The 25,635-nt window shown below is 38.0% G+C and overlaps 1 protein-coding gene across 1 annotated transcript; it reads left to right on the top strand.

Moving 5' to 3' along the window:
* The first annotated feature begins 702 nt into the window (after positions 1-702).
* On the top strand, positions 703-21,361 carry vax2 (ventral anterior homeobox 2). Its single transcript, XM_033983737.2, has 3 exons — positions 703-1,345; positions 6,212-6,399; positions 19,499-21,361. The coding sequence occupies exons 1-3, from the start codon at positions 1,141-1,143 to the stop codon at positions 19,985-19,987; spliced, it is 882 nt and encodes a 293-aa protein (XP_033839628.1). The 5' UTR covers positions 703-1,140; the 3' UTR covers positions 19,988-21,361.
* The last annotated feature ends 4,274 nt before the right edge of the window (positions 21,362-25,635 follow it).

The following is a 25,635-nucleotide window of genomic DNA, read 5'->3' as shown; positions in this document are numbered from 1 at the left end:
ACAAAAATGTTTCTTTACATGTCACATTTTTCTTTTTTCATAAAATATTGAATGCATGGTCCCTTATCCCCCGGTATAATCTGACCAAGTCCCACCTGACCAGTGACACTTGTAGCCAAGGTTAGGTTTTGAGTTAACATGTTTTTGTGGATGACTTTCATGTCGGCCCATATAGTTGATTTTTTTTTAGTGCTGTGACATTTTATTTTCGACTTGTTTGTGCGAAAGTCTGCCAGAAGACCACTGCCAAATTGAAGTGTCTTTAAACTACAAATAGTATATAAAGTTGTTGTTTGTTTTGTTTGTTTTTTTTTTTGTTTTTTTGACACATTAGTGCACCTTCACCTACACGTTGAGCTGTTCTATTGTGTTTACACTTAGTATCCTAATTATGATTATTGTCAAATGCTATTTAGCAAAGATCATGTGTGAAGAATGTATTTATTCACTTTGACAGTGCAGACGCTCGTGCGTAAAAGCGCACTCGTCTGCGACACCGCAGCTTCAAAACTCACTCTCTCCACACTGTCCGAGACGAGGACCAGAGCGCACAGTGAGATTCAGTCTATCACCGGCTCCGGGCTAAATCTCCGAGAAATCGGGTCATGTTCTCGCGCCTGATGGTTGTCCGCCTCGCGCTCATCTCTTGTCAAAACGTGCCCTGCTCCGCGAGCCAATCACAGGCCGTGCTGCCTGGGCAGGAAGTGACGTCAGGTGTTCCTTTCTCGGTAAAGTGGTTCGTGTCGCCTAAGATCTGAGCCACACTCAGCACCTCACGGCCGCAACGGAGGTCTGTGTGAGAACAGTCATATCAGTCACAGTGCACGCGCTCGTCCCGCGGACACATCCCCCCTTAGCTCCACGAGAGCCCCCCTAGACCTCCTCAGACCCGATTAGCCTAGAACTATGCCCCGGACTCAGCGCTGACCCGATCCGGACACACTCAAACTTTTGCTTTGTTTCTCCGTGAGTCCTGTAGCCACCGTGGACTCGTCATGTGGGACCCGTGAGCACTGGCCCATGGCTGGACCGAGGTTTGTTTAGACTTGGGGCATGCGGATAGTGGACCACGGACACAGACACGAGACACAGTCCACGCGAGGTTAAGCGCGAGCAGAGTATTAGCAAACACCCTTGTAAATGTTTGACCAAACCACGGCGATGGGAGATGGGAGCCACCGCTGTGGACCCAACCCGCTGTGCCCGGACCGGAGCCGGTCCCCGGTGCAGAGCTCCACGGACACACCGGGCACCTCTGCCTCCACCCCTACGTCCTCGAGCGAAGACGGCCACGACAAACTGTTGGGAGTGGACCCGGACTACTGCCGCAGGATCCTGGTCAGAGGTCAGTCCAATAACCGTCTCATACAGAAGGATAACGGGCAGGAAATATAGCACTGTCCAAATGACATGTTTGGGTTATACACTGCTGCACCAGCGACTCCAAGTCAAATCCGCCTGGATCACTAAAATATAGCCCAAAAATGCCTTTGTTGCATCATGGGTATAAAAGCCTATTACAAATAAACTCATGAATGTTCTTAAAGACAGCTACACTGCAGTGAGTGGCATGGTGCTTTGAAATAACAAGAGTCCACTTTCACCAAAGTAGAAGTTTGTAACAGCTCAGTAATAAACAAATAACCTAAAATGAGAGGTGCGCGAAAATGACTGTGCGCCTCTTTGCTGGGCGTAAACACACTGATGAGATCAATAAGAAAACAAAAGTATTATGACAGAACCACCGTTTAAAAGGATAAAATAGTATGTGGTTCAGAGTTTGAATATTTCAGAAATATTATGTAGGCAATAACCTCAACCTCAGTTCAAATAAGCCTATAGTGAACATTTCTATTGACCACAAAAAACTTTTCAATAGTTTAATAAATGACGTATAGGCTAATCAGACTGAGTCAAATTATTATTTTTTACTCCTTGTGAATTTCACATTGTCTGAGGACATGTACAGAACAATAGGCGAAATGCTGGCTAAAAGATGTCCATTTATAATTGTTGAATAAAAAAGAAAAAATATATAATTACAGTTGAATATATATATAAGAACGTTTGTTGACATTGTCAGGTTATAATAATTGTAGTGCACCGAGAGAGGACCGTGCTAAAAATAATGTACTTTGCCCTGATTGCCTTTGTTACTCAGGATAATATTAAATCCTGAGAGGGACAGGTCCACGCCCAAAGCGATAGCAGGAGGCCAGGCTCCCCCAAATCAACCAGAAAATTATTATTACATTAGTGTAATATTTAATCCTACCTGCATTAACTCAGCACAGTATTTCATGTGTTTTACATTTCGGATCATAGGGGCTCCTACACTGAGTGAAAGGTAGTTCAATTATAATATATTTTCTGTATGTGTCTTGGTTATTTTAAAAGTGCAGTGGGGGGTTTAAAGGGCAAGTGCAAATAAATTAGGTATAGTTTTTTTTTTTTTTTTAATATATGCTAAAACCTTAAACATTTAACTGTAAAATAGCTACCCATATTATTAACATATATAGTAAATATATTTAAATTATTTTTTACGTAAATGCACGAATACGGAAAACAATAGTTGATTTAAAAAAAAAAAAAAAAAAAGAAAGAAAGAAAATTACAACAAAATGTGTTTTTGTGGTTTTCGACCTTTAACCTTTAAGTGTTTTTATGGTTTGACCATCTAATTATGTCTCTGAGTTTGGAAAGGATGCTCTACAAAATATATATGCGCGTGTTGAGCAGTTCACAGTGCGTGTGTAAAAACTGCAGTAGCAAAGAACAAAATGGCGAAAGGACAATCCGAAACTTAGATGCCTACAGTGGATGATGTGGCCTTTCCATGTACCAGGTCTCTGGTCCAGGTCTCTGGTCCACGTTACTTTTCGTGAGTGTAGTTACTCAGATAGAAGCGCTGCTTCTGGAGGAGGTTTGTGTCGAAGCGTAAATCGCTGTTAGATGTTAGACTCGTTGTTGTGATTGTCGTGGGCAGTGTTAATTGTGTATAAAAGCGGAAGTGAATTGTGTAGGCATAGGCTTGGTCTCGTGTGGGTTTAATACCGGGCATCGCATCGACTGGCAGTGGCACTATTTGTTTTTAAAGCCCCGTGTGTGACTATGCGTCAGAGTGCTTATATGTGTGTGTGGCGCGACCTCGGGGTCACGGAGAGGTCAGCAGGTCTGTCACACAGCAAGTCCGTTTCTGCTGCGCACGCGAATCTCTCTGCGCCCACAGGTTCCTATACAGAACCATATACATTGACGTGTTATATTTATTTATTTAGGAGCTTTGGATAATGTAGGGTGGCATAATTTAACGGCGTTACGCACAACTATTACACGTGCGTAAAGATGGAGGCATTAAAGTACTGTGGCTTTACAAAGCTCAAGCCAAACAACAATTTAATATCTCCACTATTTACAGTGAGATACACACATACTCCTTGCTATTTCTCTTTTTTAAAAATTCTTGACTAAAATTAAGTTTACGCACAGGGATCTTCATTAAATTATTTAGGAGTAAAAGGGTGAAATCTGTGCAATGCTTAATAGTTTATAAAATGCCCCCGTATACAGTATATTAGATAAGGATACCCAAATGTCATATTTTGCAACCGCTCAAATACAATGGAAACTTTGTTCAATCAGATTGGTTTCATTTTTAATTCAGGCCTTTTAATTTTTTATACAAATAAATGTTGTATGAATGTGCATGCGCGGACAAAGAGTGACTGTTGTCCACTCCGCTCTGGCTCTGAATGTGATAAATACTAACAAATATTTCATACATGAGGCGCAAATACCTGCGCAGAGCCAACAGCGAGAAAATCGTCTTCTGGGTTATTTATGGAGCTTCAACACGAGAAAGCACGAGACAATTGCAGTGTGCATCCTCAGCGCATGGGCCACTCTCCTTATATTTCGTTATTTCTTGTTATTATTATTTATTTATTTTAACTTATCTCTTTAGTTTTTCCAACATCACACCAACGGACCTTTATCATATATTTTTAGACAGACTTTCTACCTGCAATAGGCTTGACTTTACTTTGTATCAATGTTTTAATATTATTATATAATATAGTTATATATAGCTGTAGTTACAGGCTGTTACATATTACATATTTGTAATGCACCAAGAAAGACACTTTGACATGTGTTTTATGTTTATGTGCTTTTAGGTAAGTGAAACAGTCCCACGGGTCATTAGATCCACATGGTCACGCAGTGTGCCATAGGGCAGCAGCATTGGTAATGGCACTATTTCGGTTTGGTCAATTCACTCAGTTTTATGCTTTCAGGGCCCATACTTTACACATGTGTTGGGCACGTCAGGTAACATTACGCGCACGCAAGATTCCAACTACCTGAGTGCCCCATGTACGGAAATGATCAGTCAACAAGTGAGAGGGAAAAAATGTCGCTGTATTTGCGGAAAAATAATGAGAAAAGCGTTTGAGTGCCATAAAATCATGTTTAGGCTTGAAACTTAATCTTTAAACATATAATTTTCACAACACAAACATAACGTTGTCATGTTGATAAAAGTACATTTACCTTCTGTTGCCTAATCATGAAAATGAACCTTTATTATAATTAACCGTTTTTAATATAATTTTCTTAAGAATGACATCAGCACACAATATCAAACGTCCTTAAAGGATCTTAGGGTAAAATAAGTGCACAAGAACAGTTTTTAGTTTTACACAGTCCTGTGTTGTCTTAAATGAGTCAAACACAGGGACAGTGACAAATAGTCAGTTTGGAGATGGACAGTGTGAAGAAGCTCTGGTCTCTGCCTGTGGATACAGGGATTAGACGTGATACGATATGATTATGTACTTTGGGTTGTACATTACTTTGTTCATCTGTGACCTGTGTCTTGGTGGTTCTTCAAAATGCTGCCTTTTTCCTGAAAGGTATTCAAAAGCACTAACTAACCTTAACTATAATATGTGTTATCAACAGCTGCAGAGAGCACTCCTTCATATTTGCAGACTCTGTGGAAACAACAAATTTAAATGTTAGTATCTCACACTTGTAGATCCTAACAGTTTGTTTCATGGAAGCAAGTCTACATTAACCTGTTGCTCCTGTAGGCCTAACTGTCTTGTGTACATTTGAATTTTCCCTCCAAAAGTTAAGGGGAGGGGGATTCCCGAGGGAGGAGCTTCAGCAGAAATGATAACAAAGTCATGTTTTCTCAGCATGATTAAAACATGCAGATTTCACATTGGCCACAGTCAAACAGTCTTTGGAAGATTTAAACATGGTATATTACATGGTTATTGTTGACAAATTTATCTTTGTAGTGTGAGTACCAATTTCTTCAGTGCGCACCAAAATACGTGATGAAACATAACTAAATACATTTCCTAAATCTAAGCCGTGAAAGTACCACACTGGATGAAATAAATCTCAAGTTTCATGGTACAGAAGTTTATTATTACAAAGGTGCACAATTACATCTAAGGCTCATAGGATATTTTAAAGTTTAAGTTTCCGTTAAAGCTATTTCTGAACAAAGTTCCCTGGTGCATTTATTGAGCAGACATATTGGAGTATACTGCCAGTGGTTGTTTGTACCTAATACAATGGTTCATATGTTTAAGTATCACAATAACCAGTATGACGCACCTGAGACGGGAGACCATAGAACTACAGTGGGTCTGAGAGGAGCATTTGGGAATGAGTGTGTATGTTATGTTTTGTATAGTTTTTGCATATAAAATACAGATCTATTAGATATGTCTTTGGTCCCATTAAAAGGAGAATGCACAATATGAGCTGGTGGCATTGGTCTTTTATAACATATTAACACATAGCACAGAAATGCTACCGTCACTGCCAGGTTTTAATAGCCCTACACCTCGACTTTATGTGTGTGTATATTAAGAGCTTTGTTTCTATGGAAACAGTCGGTTAGAACCAAGAACAAAAGACCAATTAACGTTTTCTTATAGACGTCACAGACAATTAGAGAGCATTTCTGTGGCAACAAATTCTATCGTTTGAAGTTCAAGTTTTACTAACATTTACTGCAATTATTCCAGTGCAATATAAACAGGAGCGACAATGAATTTTGTATGATTGCTTGGCTGGAAATGCGTAAAAAATGTGTTAGCACGTGGACGTTAATAGCGTCATAATGGCGTAAAAAAGCCGTGGACTTAGTTTATAAAGTTTTGACTTTATGCCTGTTCTTTGTCCACAGATGCCAAAGGCACGATAAGAGAGATTGTGTTGCCCAAAGGCCTGGACTTGGACCGGCCCAAACGCACGCGGACGTCGTTCACGGCGGAGCAGCTGTACAGGCTCGAGCTCGAGTTTCAGCGCTGTCAGTACGTGGTGGGGCGCGAGCGCACTGAACTGGCCCGACAGCTCAACCTCTCTGAGACACAGGTGAGAGTGGAAACACCGCCGGATAACGTCCCTTATTAGCCTTTAGTGTAAGAAGAGGCGATATTTTAGAGAGCAAAACAGAGGACAAGCTGTAACGGAAATTATAGGCAGTAAGAGAGAATTAGTGATAATTAAATCCATGATCTTTTCAGATAAGATGGGGTATTTTAACTCTATTTTATCCGCAGAAAATAATTAATCAAGTTTTAATCGTCAATTCATCTGAAGCTTATTTGTGTTTGAGTCTTAACTTAATGTGTGTGGGTGTGTGTGTGTGTGTGTGTGTGTGTGTGTGTGGGTGGGGGTGTGGGTGTGTGTGTGTGTGTGTGTGTGTGTGTGTGCGCGCGCGCGTCTGTACGTGCGTGCGTGTTTGAACAAAGATAAAACGATATTGTGAAGGGCCTGATCTGATTTAGTGTGAGGACGCGCAGCTATTGGACAAGCTGTATAGTATTTTTATTGAATTCTTTAGTTAGGTTTAATAGACCTGTGATCTACAGCTGAATTGAATGCTGTTCTTATTGTTTTATGGGTTGTACTTAAAACAAATAATCTAATTTGAAAGTCACACTTGCTTGAGCCATCGTTACCACGCTGCAATATTTGGTTATTTATACTATGTATTGTAGATCTGTTTTGCATTTTGAATGAATAAGATCAGTCTGTTTTTCTCTTTTGTACCACCACAGTCCACAGTCCTCTCATTCAAACATTCCCGCAGCGTGCTATAGCCCCACCCCTTGTGTGAAGGACGTCATTACGCACAGTTGACACGCGGTGTAAAGGCCCCAGGGGAGATTACGCGCTGAAGTTACAGCAGACAAATGCACTGCCATAGCCCAATGTTTTTACGCACTATTCCAAGGGTTCTACTATCGAAATATTATATAGATCACCTTATAGTCAAACGCCTCTGTAATCTGTGATGAAAAACAATTACGTCGAAGCTATCGTAGTGCAACAGCAATTAACATTACTACCAAATAGTACAAGCTATATATATATATATATATATATATATATATATATATATATATATATATATATATATATATATATATATATATATATATATATATATATATATATATATATATATATATATATATATATAGGCTATAGAATTATAATTATTTGGGTGATGTGACCCCTACCCAGAGAGGACCCACCCATACCAATTTTTATTCGGTTCAATCAATAGATTAGACTTAACCTTCTTGTCACTCTCTTGGCCCTACTTCTTACAAAGATGTTTGTACACTCTAATTGTAAATACACAATATACACATAGCATAAACGTAAATAAACCAAATCTAATAGCGCAAGAGACTGCCATTTAAATTTGAATTATCCAAACGTTGTGGATGCCTTTTACGCACCGCCCGAAGAGGCCCGTGAGAGCGCTGTGTGTATACTTAAGTGTGTGCCTTTGTGTATCCCGTGCGTATTGTGTGTGTTAGCCCCAGTGCCCCTCGTTAGCGCTGACACTCGGGGTGTTAATGGGAAAGGCCCGCGCTTCCCGCTGCTGTTGAGGGTCCAGCACGTCTCTGGATTGGCTGAACGCGCCCCGCCGTCTGAAAAAAAAAGAGAAAAACCTGTCTGACCTTCGAGGCAGAATAAAACCGAAATAATAAAAGTCTTTGCAGCTAATGGCGTGAAATATTAAACCACAGAGAACAGCAAACCTTAATGCAGCGCGTTACGGAGGCAGCTTTTAAACGTGATAAAAAGGCTTTCACTTGGTTCTCTCTCTGATTGTGTGCTTTTCTATTGGCACCTTTTTAAGCAAATGCACGATTCAAGGCTAATTAAATATGGAAGCTTTAAAAGTTGTGTTTCATGTTTATCATGTCATTTTAGTGTTTGTTGATGTTTTAGTTCAGGGATTTTCCATAATTTGCTTTTATGTCCCAATTAGAAACAAATGGGTTTCCATTTGGACAAAAGCGTCCATTTTGTTTTAATTTCCATGTATTTTAGACTTATTTTCCATAGTCTAATCTCAGGTTTTTTCTCATTTGAAAGCCTTATATTTTTTACACTGACATTAAATATAACATCCCGTTTTTCGAACTAAATGTATCTCCTCTCCCAAATGTATCTCCTGCAGCCATCAACTGCAGTCATTGTTCCTTGTTATGGTGTAACGGGCCTCTTCTTAATGCGCGCGTAAAGCAGAAATACTAATTACGCGCTAATATGGGAGGTTGGGTCGTTAAGTGTTTTTTAACTATGTTTGGGGATTTGGTCATTGACCCATAGTGTAACTCCAATTAGTTTGGTCAGGTATTCACAGTTATCACGCAATGAGACACGCACATAAACCCACGCAATGACAACAAATTGAAAGAACCTTTTTTTTTTAAATTATAAACAACGTGTTAACCTGTAAACATAAAATGCTATTTTAAGTGGTCTGAGCTGAATTTTAACACCCCCTATTGAATCAATTTTGATGAAGCTTATTTTCAAACAGAATAAAAGTATTAAGTCACAAAGTTAAAACGTTTATTCAAACCCATAAAAACACGACTACCTCAGACAACTGTTCAGGCTCATTGTATTTAAGTATGTGGAAGCAGTGACAGAAAAACCTTATAAATCCAAATCTCCACAAAATACTAACTATTTTTGCTGCTTCCTTGATGTGTCCGTGCGTCATTACGCAGCAACTTGGCGTTCTCCGGTAAAAATCTGTTACCGGGCAGAGCTCTCTCTCGGTCCCGGCAGGTGGCTCCCCGCTACAGGCAAACGCAGCTGGGGTACTTTGTGTGTGTGTGTGTGTGTGTGTGTGTGTGTGTGTGGGGGTGTGTGTGTGTGTGTGTCTGTGTGCGGGCGCGCGTGCGGGCGCGTGCGTGTGCAAACAAATGGCGCAAATGCTTTCACAATTTTGTTTACAGTTGATACCAGGGAACATATAGAGACCCTTGAAGAAACGGTTCTGTAAGACAAAATGTGTTACAACAAAGTGTAAAAAATATACTAGCACTAGCCTATTTAGAATGAGGCAGGTATTCATCTGGACAGGACTTGGCATTGGCTTTGTTCTCATTATGAATTAGGGGAAATTAATGAGCTGGTTTTCGCTCTAATTTCAAATCCTAATCTCAAATCGTAAAAGAAATGCATAAAGTAGTCCTCTATAGTCCAGGAGTGAGATCACGCTGCGGGTAGTAATCGTTTGCCAGCCCGTGTGCAGCTCAGTGTGCCGCAGCCGCTACTGTATCAGTCTGCCGCACTTTGGAACCGGCCCGTGGAAAAGCTATGGATTTAATGGTGCCCCAAGTTTAATCCAAGCGCAAATGGGAAGGCGCAGGCAGGCAGAGGCTTAGCGCTGGTTCTGATGGGAGTTCTGTTTAATCTTTAATGTAAATCTGGCTGAACACGACGCAGATGTTTGCATTTGTTTTTACTTGCTTGTTTGTTGGCGGCTGTTTGAGGACACAGGGAAATGGGATAGGGCTTTACATTGGGTTTAATAGATATAATAGATATGTTGCAGATATATTATAAAAAGGGTTTATATAAAAGGGGTTAAAACAAGAACGAGTGAGAGAGAGAAGAGGTAGAGAGGGAGAGGAGTTACAGTGAGATGATGGTTCCTCTTGGTTAGGTCATGTTTGTAAATGAAAATTAGTTTTCAAACATTTGACCTGGTTAAATAAGGATTAAAAAAAAAAAAAGGAAATAAAAAGATAGATACATCTTTTATAACATTTTGGTTTCACTAATTTACAATAGTGGCAGAAAAATGATTCATACTGTACACACACACATTAAGAATTTGTTATAAAAGTAGCAAAAATTTTAAATAGCCAAGTAGATTTGTTGCTATAATTAGACTTAGTGTGTGTGACCAAATAAATCTGGTTATGCACAGTCCACACGTAACAGGAGTAAGTCAGATCACCATCTCCTGTCTAGATCCACCAAATCTCATGGGAGTTTCCTCTGTTACTACTCCTATATGTGACAATAATAAAAATGTATTGCTAAGTGTCATTTAGATCAGGTTTAAACAACAAGTGATGGGGAAAAAAACAATATAGTCTTTAGTTAGTATCTTGAGTTGGCATAGTTCTTAAAGGTGCACTATGCAACTTTTCTGGTGGGCGCTCCGTCACATGCATGTTTCATAAAAATGTTACTCCTTCACCTGGAATGTTCCACAGTATGGTCAAAATTTAGCAGGGATTTTTATTGCTTGGTTTTATTTACTGTCACCTGCTTGTTTTCGCTGTCTCCATGGAGCAAAACAACATCTCCCTGGATAATAGAAGGTGGAGGTTTTGGACTCTCCACCTTAAAACTTGCACATTGCCCCTTTAAATATTGTCTACAATGCATTTTAAAATACTCCCAAAGCCTCAACAATAAGCAGAATACACACCAAAAATAATACGGATTTTATTTACATTTTCACCGCAAAATTCACAAACTATACTTTTACACTTAGCTGTTTCAAATTGTGAATGTCCTTATTGTACATTGTTGTCTGGGCACTTGTCTGGGGCCACCATGACGTACAGTGGGCAGATGTCGCTCTATAGAGGGGCAATTGTGACATCTTTTTTCACAGTGGAGGAGATAGGAAGCAAGCAGACTGGGGCGTCACACTGTTCCTCTGTGCTTTCAGTTAAACCCAATGATAACTTTCCTTTGTCCTTTTAATTTGACCTAAAGCCAAAGCATAATTTGATAGTCCCATTGTCCAACCTGCAGCTCCAATCAACTGATGAGATAATCAGGCGACGAACATATTAGCAATTATGTCTTGGTCGCTTTTGTTGTAAATCACTTCCACATTGATTTGACTGGCTTTATCAGCTGCTGAAAGTGAATGTAAGCGAGCGTGTTTGGCTAAGGATGGTATAATTTAGGGGCATACGAAGCACAGTGTAATCCCCAAGCCAGGAAATCAGATACAAGTGGTCAAACGCTCAGGTCTAGAGTGGCAGTGGACAATTGGTTTGGGCAAAATGTTGAATACAAACTAATAAGAATGTGGGCGCCAGATGCAAAATATAATGCATGCGGATGAATAGATTATTACCAGCTGTAGTTCTATAGAGGGGCAATTGTGGTATTGTTTGTCTACTGCCACTATCTATTCTACAGCATAGTTAGAAGAGAAGAAGTTGCCTGAATGAGTGGCAGAACATATAAATTCACCCCTTCACCCCCAAAAAAGTTGTCAGATTTCAACTTTCTTTTTTAATCTGCAGCGTAGAGACTAAACAATGAATCTGTAGTTTATTTTCTCGTATTACCTCTTGTGGCTTTCGTTTCTGGCATGTTTAAATTATTCCTTGTTTAAGCAACGGTGGTTTTCCTCATATGTGCCATACTCAGACTAGTTGCCTGGCAAATCCAAAATGATATCAGTCTGGTTACCATGCCCTCCATCGCACCTTGAGCCAGGACTAAACATATTTTTCAGTGACACGTGAAATAAAGGAGCTCATTGGTTGCCCGTCATTTGGCAATAAAATAAACTTTCTCCCACCTCAGATTAACAGAGTTTAGTGCCATGCTCAGTGATTCTGCAGAAATCCACAATGTTTTTCAGTCCCACGTGATATGCGTGTCCCTGATTGGCTAATCCAACTGTCAATCACGCCCATCTGAACTTAGGGAGGTTCATTGGCATCTTCCTAAAGTACTGAAGAAGTTTGTAGGCTGGATCCAAGGCAACTGGACCAACGCACCCTAAGAAGCTGTTTAAGATCACTTTTTATAAATGTGTGAATAAATGTTTGAGTTGGCGTGTCCGTGCTGTGTTAAATGTAATGGTCTTTTTATTTTGTGTGCATTTACAAATTTTCCATGTTTGTTTTGTGGCCAACGATTCCCTAAAATGGCTGGTATTCTGTTTAAGTCGACAAGTCAGATACTAAAATCCTATTGAGGCGACGTTAGACTCTGCTCCACATTTGGGCTTGAAGGTAATGGGGAAATTTGGGGAGCGGTAGGGTGACACGCACAAAAAGTCATGGCTCACATCCAAAGTCCCGCTGTGCCTTTGCCAATGGGTGTAGTGGGGTTTCCTAAAAGAAGGGAGGAGGTGAAGACAAGGGAGGAGGGAGTGAGAAAGGGATGAGAGAGTGGGAGGGAGAGATTGACATAGACAGAGGAAAGTAACCGTGATTCAAATGTTTAAGTGAAATTTGAGAATTTGAATAAATGGCATTTGCATTAGGAGTGTCTAGACACGAAAAATAGGTCAGGGACTGCTTTTATGATTGAGCCACAAAATCCACAAATGCTGAGAGAGCGAAAGAGGCCGAAAAACTACGATACAAAACAAGTATTGAAGTACAGGTAGGAGGTAGATTAAAAAAAAAAAAAAAAAAAAGGGATAGCGCAACTGTTGTTTTGGAAATATGCAAAAATATGATTGAAACGATGCAAGTCTGCAAAAAAGAGCAGCAAGAAACATAAGGATTACACAATACGTCAAGGGTATAATGTGAATTTTAGAGCTGAATTTTACTGTTCAAATGTTGTGCAAAACCTTTAAAGGCATATTTTTCGCCCATTTCTGACTGGCTGCCACAAGAACATCTGAATATTGGATTTTCTGTCAATATTGTCCTTCAAATCTGGGGTAGGCCTTCTTGCAGCGGGGATATGTGCTCAAAATCCTCTAATTTAGGAGTAAATGCTTTTGCAGTTGAGCCACGAAATCCACAAACAGAAAGTGGTAGAGAGACATAGAGAGAATGAGATACAGAAAAAATAGGAGAATAGAGGAAAGAGAGAGATAGAGGAGGGAGAGAGAGCGAAAGAGAGAGAGGTGGGCCGCATAACAGAACCAAGTGCTTTTGAGCTAAGGAGGATTAAGCAGCCATATCTACAGCCATTCTATAAGACGGAGTTAACCCCGGCCTGAACCTGCCGCACATGTGTTGCACCCATGGGCCCAGTGCACCCATAGGCCCATCAGGGTTCATCGGGGTGGGATAGGGTCAGCGCGGTGGTCCGGACCGGTTCAGGATGGCCCAGGAAAGATAGATGTAAACTATCAAGGGCAGGGGCAGAAAATTGAGGGAGAAAGATAGTGGGGTTCAGCTTCCTGTTTTATGCAACATTCTGAGGACTTTTTCCAATGTAGTAATTTTGTATTAGTTACGTTGATAAATTAGCCATTAAAAAAAAAGAAAGAAAAAAAATCTGCCTACTGAGCATGTTACATTTTCTTAACCAAAATAATAAGTACTTTATTGTAACAAATTGAAAATATCTGATGAAAAAGGACATATCAGCTCACCAAAAATTCTGATTAATGGATTTTTTATTTTTATTTTGTATTATTCAATTGATTGCACAAATGTAGATATGGGATAAATACAAGGGAGAAAGGTGACAAGGCCTACTTTTGCAAGCCTAATAATGTTAGTTTTGTTTTTAAAATACATTTAATCCTATGCAGTATATTTTATTTGTGTGTTTTTCAGGCATATCAATAAATAATACAACTCAAAACACATTACATAACCAAAATATGACTTTATTTCAATTTTTTGAGAGTGAAAATGATTCAAAGCATGTAATCAACAACAAGTTACAATAAATTGATTTTCTCAAAAATTAATTAAACCAAACTGAAGTTAATCATCACGGTTATTGGGGAAAATTAAAAAAGAGCCTGAATAATTATACAGTTCATTTTTAATTAATGTTTTGAATAAATTAAATTGTCAAAGAAATAATTATAGACAGGATAGTTCAAAAAGATAAATAAAGCTATCAATTATTACGCTTTTTTTTTCCTTTTCAATAATAAATAGAGAGAATGGGGAGATGTCATTATACTATTATATGGTGTAATGACATCTCTCTGGCTAATGAAAAGATTGGTGTTAGTGTTACAAAACAGGCAGAAGAACTTTTACAGAACTTACTAGATTATTTTTACGTTATTTCAATGGTTTTAATATGACTTGCTTTATATAGATAAGGCCTGTTCCTGCATGAAGTGAAACACAGGCCTTAACTGTAGGCCTAGCTGTACATTTCCATTCCATTTCCTTGTGTTGTCACAGTACAAAAACTCCAAACTTGATGTCAGTACTAGGGAAAAGGCCTGATACTGAACAGTGAACAGTGGGGAAAAAAAAAATAATAATAAAAACTAAACATTATTACACAGTTTTTTTTAAAATACATGCCGTAAACTTAAACTTAAATCTTTCTTAAACTTCAAGAAAGATCCAATTGTATCCTATTTTTTCAGTATTTACAGTTTAGTATCTATTTCTGACAACCTTAATCTATATTATAGTAATTACAATCCCGCAAACATTTACTTTTTTGTGCATTCGAGCTGTGGCTGTGGTTTTCCTGGTCCTCACTTCAAACGAGGAGAAAAAGTCGGTTCTTTGTACAGCGTCACATGTTTGGGATCAGGGTCCGAGCCCAGGGGTCAGGCAAGTGTGAAACCCAAGTGTCATTCTCAAATACTCACTGCCCATTACTGTATTAGACTCCCACTTTAATGGATAAGTCTTAGCATCTGTATCCAGCTTTAGAGCAATTTGGTGATCTTTTCATGCAGCTTCCTGTTATATGCTTCATTTTGAGGACTTTTTTTTCCCCATTACGAACATATAATATTTAGTTTTAAATGGTTAATCGCTTTGGTAATGGTCCTAACTTTATAATTCTGAAATCCATGGATAGTGATTATACACATCAATATATTTATGCGTTTTTACAACATTCTGAGGGTGATTGAGGGCCATTCAAACGATATAATATTTGTTTTCCAAGTCCAACATATAGGAAAACTTTTATAGATCACAACAATAAATATTTTGCAGTATTGAGAAGCTAAGAGTAACAGATTTGGCTTTGCTAAAAATAAGAAATCAGGCCATGTATTTTATTTTCTTGCAGAAATAAAAAGCACCGGGTTGGCTGAATTGAATAGAATAGAATTTAAACATTAAACTTTTACCTTTTAATCCAAGAAATTAAATATTTAACTATGCAGCAGGGGTACAACCAAACCAAAATTATAAGTACAATAACATATACTGGATAGTAGCATTTAAAAATACAAAATGGTCTTGCTCAGGTGTTGTCTAAGCCCCAAAACGCATTACATTGGTCAGTATATAGTTCCATATGACCAGTATTAGTTCCTGGTGGAAAGAAAAGCATAAATTCCTGTGTTCTGCTACTTTTAGCCAATAATAATGGGCCTATTACTGTAAATTCGTGAGACCTCATATGACACGCCAGAGTGCCCTATGCTCAAAAGTGACTTACTTAGCGTTTTGTAATTTTTAAACCTTTTCACAATAAGGTCCTTCATGCTTTTCCTTGTGATTCTAGTCAGGTGGACATGTATACTGTAAATATTTCAGTATACAATAGTGTTAGAAATGATACTAATTCAGGAGGTGCAATAAACTAAATTGGTGTCATTTCACAAACACCTTAGTTGGTCTTGTTTTGTTGGCCCTCATAGAGCTAGCTTATGGTGTATCAAACAAACGTGCATATGGATACTAGTACGTTGATCTGCACCGTGAGCAGGCTTAACCTTTTTACCTCTATAGCCATGTTTGCCTGACCCCTTGTATGCAGATGTCTGAGTCCAAACGCTGTGATCTGATTGGCTATGCCCATGCCCCAGTGGTTCATGGGAGAGTATGTTTCCAGACCGATCATCTCCTCTGACCTTGAATTTACCCCGTCCTGATTACATACACGCCACATACTTTAATTCATACAGTGTGATGCTCAGCTGTAGCGGCTATGGTCTGTACATTCCTCATTAGAAAAGTCCATTCAGTGTCTGTGCAGCTTTCTCTCCTTTTTGAGGGTAATAAATACATAAATAAATCTGGGGGGAAAAAAAACAAAAAACAAAAAAATATTATTGCCATTGTATGTCCTTCGGCAGTAATAATGACAACAGAATAAGTAGTAACCATTAACAAACTGTATAAACATGTATGAAAGAAAGAAAAAATAAATAAGTAAAAATAATATTTGAGTAATACAAATGGAACTTAATGGCGAAGTTTCTGTCAATTCAGAAATTAGTATTATTTTATAACATTTTTATGACATAAAATTAATCTTTGCAATAAAAAACAGAAAAGATTGTTCTTGGTATAATAAAAAATAAATAAATTAAAAAGTATTCATTTTTATTGATTTATTTTGTTTTAAATGATAATTCTTCTACAAGCAGCTATAGGACAGATTGATTATTTTATTTGCTCATGCCAGTGTTTACACACTGTTTGTTTTTACTGCCAGTATATGTAACACATAAAATGCAGGGGCCTTTTTGAAGGAAAAAAAAAAAAAGAAACAAACAGATTCATCTGAGCCATGTATGGTTTTATTGACTGCTGCAAGTAATATTCAGATTATTTACATACTCTGTGCCTGTTTGCCCCTGTCCTGGGCCTGGGTTGGGGTAGGGCAGAGGGCGAGTGGGGCAGGGCAGAGGGCGAGCTCGGGGCAATTGCAGGTCAAACCAGATCCAGATCTCCCTCTGTAATCTCTGCCCCAGCTCTGAACCCTGGATCCCATTAAAAAGGATTTACATCCAATAGTGTAGATGTACCAAAGGCAGCTTTGCTTTCTTCTCTTCTCATCATTTTCTCCCACTAATAAAATCCCTGTATAACACCAGCCCCCTCCGTGTGGGGCAGTGAACAGCAGTGATGTGAACAGGAGGTTAGGCCTCTCCCCTCAGGAGGATAAAGCCACGGGATTGGTCGCTTACTTCAGCTGCACTCAAAGCCTTTTATGGGATGTGGATGTTTGGCAAGCGCTGGAGCATGAGTAAAATACTGCAGCTGATCTTAGAGGGGCAGCATGTGAGCTAACGAGCACAAAACTGCCCGAATATAGACAGAAGAAAAAAGAGGTGCATCTCTGCACCTATCAGTAGTACCCTGTTAGGGCTGGTCCCGTCTGTGCCCCCTGCAGGTCAGTACTGTAAGGCACGCTGGCGTCAGTGCAGCTCTGAGCCGCTCCGATCCCATTATTTGTGTCGTGTGTCTCTATGATCTCAGTGCACTGTGTTTGGACAGACAGAAACAACAACCTGTTACTTCAAAGAAGCCTCCTCCATGTAGAAAAACAACCATCCATCTGTACCTAAAGCGGCAAAGAAGCGGCAAAGAAAACACATTGAGCACTATATCTAATAGTTTATCATTGCAATAGACCTGCCTTAAAAGTTACTTTTTCAGCCTATGTTTATGTTCAAATTACATAATTAGTACAACCAGAATGTAACTTGCCTTTACTAAGACCAAACATCTATCTATAATATATTATATAGACTATACAAACATGTCAAACTGCTATACGTCTAAATATATGATATTTCTCAGAGGCGCAGAAAGCGGTTTACTGTATTATTACCTATGTGGGTACACACTATCCTATAATCATCTCAAATACTCGCCCTGTGCTAATAATCCTATTTAAACTCATCATTATCAGGCCAAGTGGCCAGGACTATCGGCAGGTGCCACTGTCAGACAGACTTCTAATGACTGCGCTGAATCAGCCAATCATGTCACAGCGTGGACCTTAAATACCTGGATGGTATGGAGAGAGGTCCATGGCTGTATTCTTATTCATGATCCACGGCAATGAGAAATGTATTTAAAATATATATCTTTTAAAAGATATAGGAATAGGTTACATTCATAAAATTCCCACCAAATACAATTAAATGTAAACATGTAAACAAAATTATTATAATTATTAAACAATTTAAAATGCATAAATAACCCTTTTATTTGAGAGCTATAATTATGTTTTAATAAAAAAAAATAAAAAAAAAAACAGATGGAAATGGAGATTTACCAAACACTAAAATTACTTGTGTTGAATGTTTTATTTTTGAAACCAAACATACTGTAAATTCTTTCAATTTGTTCTTAAATGGCGCTAAAACATTTATTACAATTAAATTGTTGTTAAGTAGTGGAAGTTTAACCTCAAGAAAAATGTTTGTGTTTTACTTTTGTTTATCTTTGTAGACACACTGGCAAAACTGAAATATTGTATTTGTTAATTTAGTTTCCAAACTTAGCACTAATATATTTAATCGAATACAATTTTCTTTTAATTATGTTGACTTTACAGTTAGAAACCCAACAGGGAGTCCCTTTATCACACTTAATATTTCTTTAGCACTACATTACTTCAGCCTTTGGAGTACTTTGACAGAAACTCGGTCAGCATCATGCATTTTTCATGTATGTAATTTCTCTGAGAGGGGAGAACGATCTCCTGACCCCAACATGCCCTCCAATCAACATCAGGCTCAGCACAACTATTCCACACGCTATACATTAAAAGCTACACTACGGTGCATTAAAAAAACATGGCAGACAAGGACAGGCGGAGTTCAGCGCGCTTCTCCGGCCCTGCAGCGTGTGGCGTGACCAGTAAAGGTGCCTTTCGTGATAAAAACAGTTGATTGGTTTACCTTCTCATCTTTATTTGTTATTGTTGGATTATCCCATATAAATGGTTCAATATTATGCCCTTATGTAGCACGCAAACATCCTTAAGTGTTTGATATTTTGGTAAATATGTGTAGGTTAAGGTAGAATGAATTGCATTTAGTCCAATTTTAATCAAATAAAAATATAAAATAGACACTGGGGATTACAACCTGGATGGATTTTGCGTGTTTGTGTGATTGTGCGTGACCTCACAGCACACTGCATCAGGGTTCACACAAGAGTCATTTAAAGGGTCAGGAGCTGTGCCTGACTGGACTTATCCTAAACAAACTCCAAAATACAGACAGGGGATTGTGCATTATTTATATCGCCTTTTTTGAGTTTTGAGATGGTTAAATGAAACGAGGGCATGAAAAAGGTACTGATTTTGTGATGCTTGAGTAAGTACAACGAGATAATTATGGACCTTGTCACTTATTATTACGAATGATCCGGTTCAGCATTTCGGGATTAAACATTTGGGATGATATTCATAATACTTAGTCTGTCTGTTTTATGTGTATTTTTCTGTGTGGTAGCCTGTGTCCAATACAAATTTCCTTGAAGACAAATAAAGTACTCTTGATGTTGATTTGTCATTTCAGGTCAAAGTTTGGTTTCAAAATCGAAGGACGAAGCAGAAAAAGGACACTACGAAGGACTCAGACAAACGTTCTTCCTCCACTTCCGAGTCTCTGGCAACCTGTAACATCCTGAGGCTCCTGGAGCAAGGCAGGCTCCTGTCAGGACCGGCCCCCCCTCCTAACCCCCTCCTGGGACCCCCGCCGCACCCCAATGGCTCCCTCCTGAGCAGTCCCGGAGCTTCTTCCACCTCCCCCAGCATCAGCAGCACCCCACCCAGCTCCCTGCCCGGGGGTACCTTTGGGCTCTCCCTGCCCTCTTTGGGGGGTACCCCTCCCTCACCACGCCTGGGTGTCCCGCCTCCACACTCTCTGTGCTTCTCCATGCCACTGCTAGGGGGCGCTCACCACGAACTGACCTCTGCTTATGGCTGCGGCTCCTCTGCCTTTGAGCCATACATGCGACTGGACAGAAAGGAGGCGGACCTGGGGGGGAAGAAGACAGTCTCCTAAACGATATTGAGTATTTGAGGTGTTTACGCTGATATCGGTTTGACTGTTAAAGAGAAACCACCCAAGGAAGGAGGAACTTTTTGTTTTTGTCAAACTTGACCAGGACGAGATGTGAAGGAGAAAAACTCTTCCACAATAAAAAAAAAAAAGACTTGTGAATTTCTGCCCTGTTGTGTGTCGCCCTGACGACTCTCAGTGGTTTTAAGTGACTCTCACTTTTGTCCCGTGCGTTTGTGTGTGTGCTGTTTCTCTATACAGGCCTTCATTTTACTGTTCAGGAAAAAAATACTTGACTTGGATCATTCAGTCTAAAGCAGCATTGAATGGAAACCGTGTTTTTCAAAAATAGCAGTTTGTACACATCTCTCATCCAAGTGGCCATGTTTGAGTTTAGTTTTGTGCTATCACTTATGAAACTGAAAAAAAATGAATTGTAGCATCTTAATATCAGTCTGTTATGTGTCCAGAGGTAGTTTTGTAAAATCTTTATTTGGTTGTGTTTGTGTAAGAAACAATATTTGGTAGGATCTGGTCAGAACGGTACAAAATCACATATCTAGATCCAATTATAGGGGAAAAAAGAAAACAAAAGCTGGTTAGACTCTGCCAAAGCAAGAAATGATGAAGCTTCACAACACGGACAGGCTTATTTTACACTTTTGAATCACTAGTTCACATTGTCTGTAAAAATACTTTGACCAAGTTTGTGGAAAAACATTGTAAAGACGTTTATTTAAGCTTAAAATTCAGCTCTTAAAATCAGTTATATTTTATCATCTTTCACAGACTGTACATTTTAAATAAGCTAGGCCCTCTAAAAATACCCCGAAACATTATTTATATTTTATTTTGATGTTCCCTTTTTTGTTGACGTTTTTGTTCAGGCTTCTCACTCAAAGCACTTTATGTTTGTAGTTTTTTTTCCCCAATATTTCCCCCCGTCTTTGGCTTCTGAAGCTATTTAATTATAATTGAAAACACGTAGGTCGACTTGGGCAAGTTGTTAGAATCCAATCTAGAAATAAACATTTTAATTTGCATGTTTTAATTCATACATTTGAATAATCACACAGAAAGCTGCAGATGTATTGGATCTATTTGAATTTTCTTTCATATGATGTTGCGTTTTGCTTTGACACCCAAAGAAAATCAAAAATCACCCACAAGAACCTGCAATTTGTAACCGCTTGCCCCCTATTTGCGCGTGTCATTCCGAGTTATTGCCCCCTCTGTCTCTAGTCGGAAATGGTTTAGCTTGGAGCAGACCATTTTTCTACGTATCTATTCATTTTTCCATTGTGAGTTGTAATGCGTTTTTCCTCAAGGTGATTCCCTGGCTATTAAAATCAGACCCTCCTATGACATCCAAAGCAGAAAAAAAATAAAAATAAAGAAATAAAATAAAAACCTGCTATGTTTTTTTAAAAGCAAAACACATTTATCTTTTAAAATGCTTTGACCTACAAAATCTTCAACACGCTGGTCCCTTTTTGCACCTGGCAACCGGTGACTTCTTGCAGATGTTCAAAAGCTAGCAGCTCTAACAACAGACTCGTGTTAGCTTACTCTTCACTCTTGTCATATTATTTTCTATAAGCTACATCCATAATTTACTCGCAAGGCCCATGAAATATTCACCAGAGTGATGGAGAGGAAAGTTCAGAGCTTTGCATGTACAGTAGGCTTTTTTTCCCAATAAAAATACAAAGCAAAATGAAAATACATTGTAAGCTGGTGCTGTGTAAAATGTAAACCTAATTTACAGATTGCAATGATATGAAGTTTTTAATACAACTACTATTTTATCACTATGACCCAATCAAATTATATATATATATTTTTAATTTAATCCCATGTTTCAATATTTGCAAGATGAGCTGTGGACTTTAAATTCAAAAAGAGCTTTTATTTTGAAATTGTCAAATTTTCTCACAAATTATTCTCAATTTCACCACCAGAGATTGATACACTGAATCATTTATTGCAATATGTCTATCATTATAATCTGTTGGGATTAACTTTTTCACATTGTTCCAGTTTTTTGTAAGCAGGATTCTAGGTTGACCTGTTTGCAGTTGCACTGAACAAAACTGATTAAAACTCTGATCAGGATTTAATTTTTTTTTCTTTTATCTCTACTCTTGTGTGCTTCCTCAATCCATTTTGACATTTCCTTTAAAATGTATGTAAGTATTTTATTTTCATAAAAGCAGCTAAACGATGGTCCATTTTGCCAGAAGGAGATAGACTCAGACAGCATTGATGATGATTAGTTTCAGGCCTTGCAACGCTTCACATTTTAATTCATTTTAATTTGTGCAGTTAGTATCATCTTACACTAGTTTAGGATGTGCCAGTGTCTCGAAGGGCTTCACTTTTACAACTCATCAAATCTATAAAAAGTCTTTGAGATTGGTATATTGTTGGGTTGGGGTTTTTTTTGTTAGTTTTTTTTTTTGTACACAGTCAGGTCCTGCACAGGCCACAAAACCTCTTGTTTACTTTGAGCAGTAACTAAATGTCAATGCTATCGGCACCAGCTACTACTGTTTGTACATATATATAAATTTCTATATAAATATATATGAATGGGTCTTTGCACAAGTATTTCCATGTCAGCTCCATGTGATTTTAACAGGAAAAACAAAATGAACGACTTTATATATGCTTTACATTTCTTTGTCTCATTAACATTTTGCACTTATTTAAAAGAGGCTTACTTCTGTTTTCTGGGATGGACGAGTTGTTTTCAGGCTCGCCCACAAATGTTGTACAATATGTATATGTATTTTTATTCATATGCATATAAATATATGTCTATGTAATTTGCCCCCTGTGTCTTGTCTTTTTCTTTCTTTCCAACAAATACAACAAATGCAATATCAAGAGTTAAAATGATAATTATAATTTATGATTAAAAAAAAGATAACAAGATTTTAATTGAGAACACATTTAATAAGTAATATAATAAAATCTCCAAAAGCTGCAAACAAGCCAAAACAGGTGTGGAAATATTTGTATTCATTTTTTCATTCATTTTTGATAGCTGAAACTTGTTGCTGTTATTTTATTACAACTACATTTATTTTATACACGTCAATTCCTTACATTTTTTATTATTGTTGTATAAAAAAAATACCCCCAAAAATAAAAGTAATTTTTTTTTTTAGCTTTTCTTAGCTTTTACGATAATCATTTTGTTGCAATGTAAGTTGTTTAAGATTTGTTGCTAGTGTAAATTAATAAAAGTCAAGTGGCATGTGTAAATATTTAGCCCATTTTTAATTTGCATTTTTGATAAACTCAGTAAAATATAATATTGGCTGCTGTTTGAATGTTGGCTTCATCTATTCACTCACTTTTGTTGCGGCTCGGACCTGACAGACCTCTGGACACAGGCCTTTCACATAGGCCTTTTCAAAACCAGTTCAAATCCTGGCTCTCAATTCAGTCCACGTCCTTGGGCCTTAATTGGATGCAAAAAGGAAAATCGCTTCATAAAAAGAAGAATAAAAGCGATATTTTGTTTGAATAATTGGATCTGAGTCGGACTGAATGACCACCAGAGCAAATGAATTCTTCCAATTTCACCCTTTTCACTTGTAAATGAAAATGTTTGGTGTTGATTAGAGAAAAGCAGGAAGAATGAGCAGAGGTGAAGAACACAAGTCAAAGTACATGTGCAGGACATGTAATTACAAAGATGAAGATTATTCAAGATTTATCAATAAGAAATCTCATGCAATCAACACAAAAATCTAAATTTGATGATGGAAATATGTGTAAAATATGCCACCTGACAATTTATATTCAGTACATGGATGTGAATATTTTAAGAACAACATTAAGGCTCGTGGTCCATTATATGAACCTGCAGAAATGACATTTTAAATAATAAATAGCTAATTAGCTAGCAAACCAATGAATTAATTATTGATTTATTGATTTACTGCGTTATTAAAATCTACAGTGTCATTAACAATAAAGTCGTTGTATTACATAGAAAATATTGACTTTTTCCACTGCACCAATGTCCATATAAACCTGCCATTGAATAACTTACTGAACTACAAGTTTTCATAACATATTATGGGCAAAAGTTGAATAATATTATGTATATTTATGTAGTGATACTGAATGTAACCAGTAGTTTAAAGAAGGCCTTAATGGTGGTGAAAATGTAGGCTAAACTAGAGGGTCACTTTTCACATTATATTATGAGCAAAGGTTGAATAATAATAGCTATAATATTTTAGTAGTGATACAGGGATAGATATATGTGTACAGATATATTTTTCTCGTAAGACATATATGATTTAAAATACATGAGCAGGTATGTATCCAATGAATGGTGGTAAAACAGGCCAAACTGTGGAGTGTCTTAGTATAGTAACTATGGGCAAAAGTGAAATAATAATGTTGAATAATTGGTAGTCATATTTTTGCAATGATACTAATGATTCAGATATATTTCTGTGTTAAGAAGTACAGGTATATGGTTTCACATACAAGTGCAGGTATCGGGTAGTTTAAACACAGCCTGAATGGTGGTAAAATGTAGGCTAAACTGAGGAGTATCCCAGATGTAACAAGTGCTAAAGGCTTATTTAAACCTGGTGAATACAGACTTCCCCCTGTCCCCCAAAGGCACTTGTCCAGCGCAGGACAAAGTGGCGGTAGGGTGCCAATTACCTTGATTGGCACCTTTATGTGAGCGGGACGGAGGCGAGAGGGCCCAAAGAAGGACTCCAGATGGGTGGCCTTTAATGGAGAGGGAGGGGCCAGGGGAGGGACTAAGAGGGACTAAAAAGAAGGAGGAGGGGCTAAAAACATAAACAACAGCGACAACAGGCTTTCACTGGCAAGCGGGCAAAATGATGAAGGCAAATCACTGCAAAGTGAAAATATAAGAGATGAACTGTTTATTTCATTTTTGAGAAAACTTAATTAGAATTACAAACTTTTTTTTTTTTTGAGATTTGTTTAAATGTGCACTTACATACAAAGTATTTTAATGATAAATATTTACTCAAAGTCAGACTTTTTGACAAATCTGATTTCAGATGTAAAACAGCTCATTTTGATGATAATGGGAAAAAACATAGTTTTTATATGAATCTTTTTCTGTGAACAAACTCCATGAAATAGTCCAACTTTGAAAAAATTAAGTTGAAAATGACAGGAAGTAGCTTTGAGTTCTAAAGTGGAATCCCTTAATGTCATCACCACACTAGAGACAATTTATATGCAAGGAAAATATAAATCAAAATAAAGAGGCGGTCAGCTATTTTAATTTGTCAAATCATAACTATATAGCTGCTCACATCTGCTGCCCATGTCCTGCCTTGAGGTAAACATGTAAACGAGGCAAGATTTCTATTTAAATGTAATTTAAATTAATTTAAATGTAATTATGCTAACTATGTTGTATGAATTGCGTAGCTTAACCTGTCATATGAACTTTAATGAAAAAGGCACCAAATCAACCCAGCGCCAAACAGGAAAACAACATTGTCCTGTAAATTTCCCAACAAAAAGCGTATGATTGTTGCCATAACAACATGTCAGATCTGTTTGTGGTGAAAATGCACACAGAGTGACTTGGTCTGAGAGGGCTGTGAACCTTCAGACCTTAAGGAATGCATCAC

Source organism: Periophthalmus magnuspinnatus, chromosome 18, assembly GCF_009829125.3.
Source record: "Periophthalmus magnuspinnatus isolate fPerMag1 chromosome 18, fPerMag1.2.pri, whole genome shotgun sequence".
NCBI lineage: Eukaryota > Metazoa > Chordata > Actinopteri > Gobiiformes > Gobiidae > Periophthalmus > Periophthalmus magnuspinnatus.
Note: the sequence above shows the minus strand (reverse complement) of the source record. Positions and strands in the feature narration are given on the sequence as shown.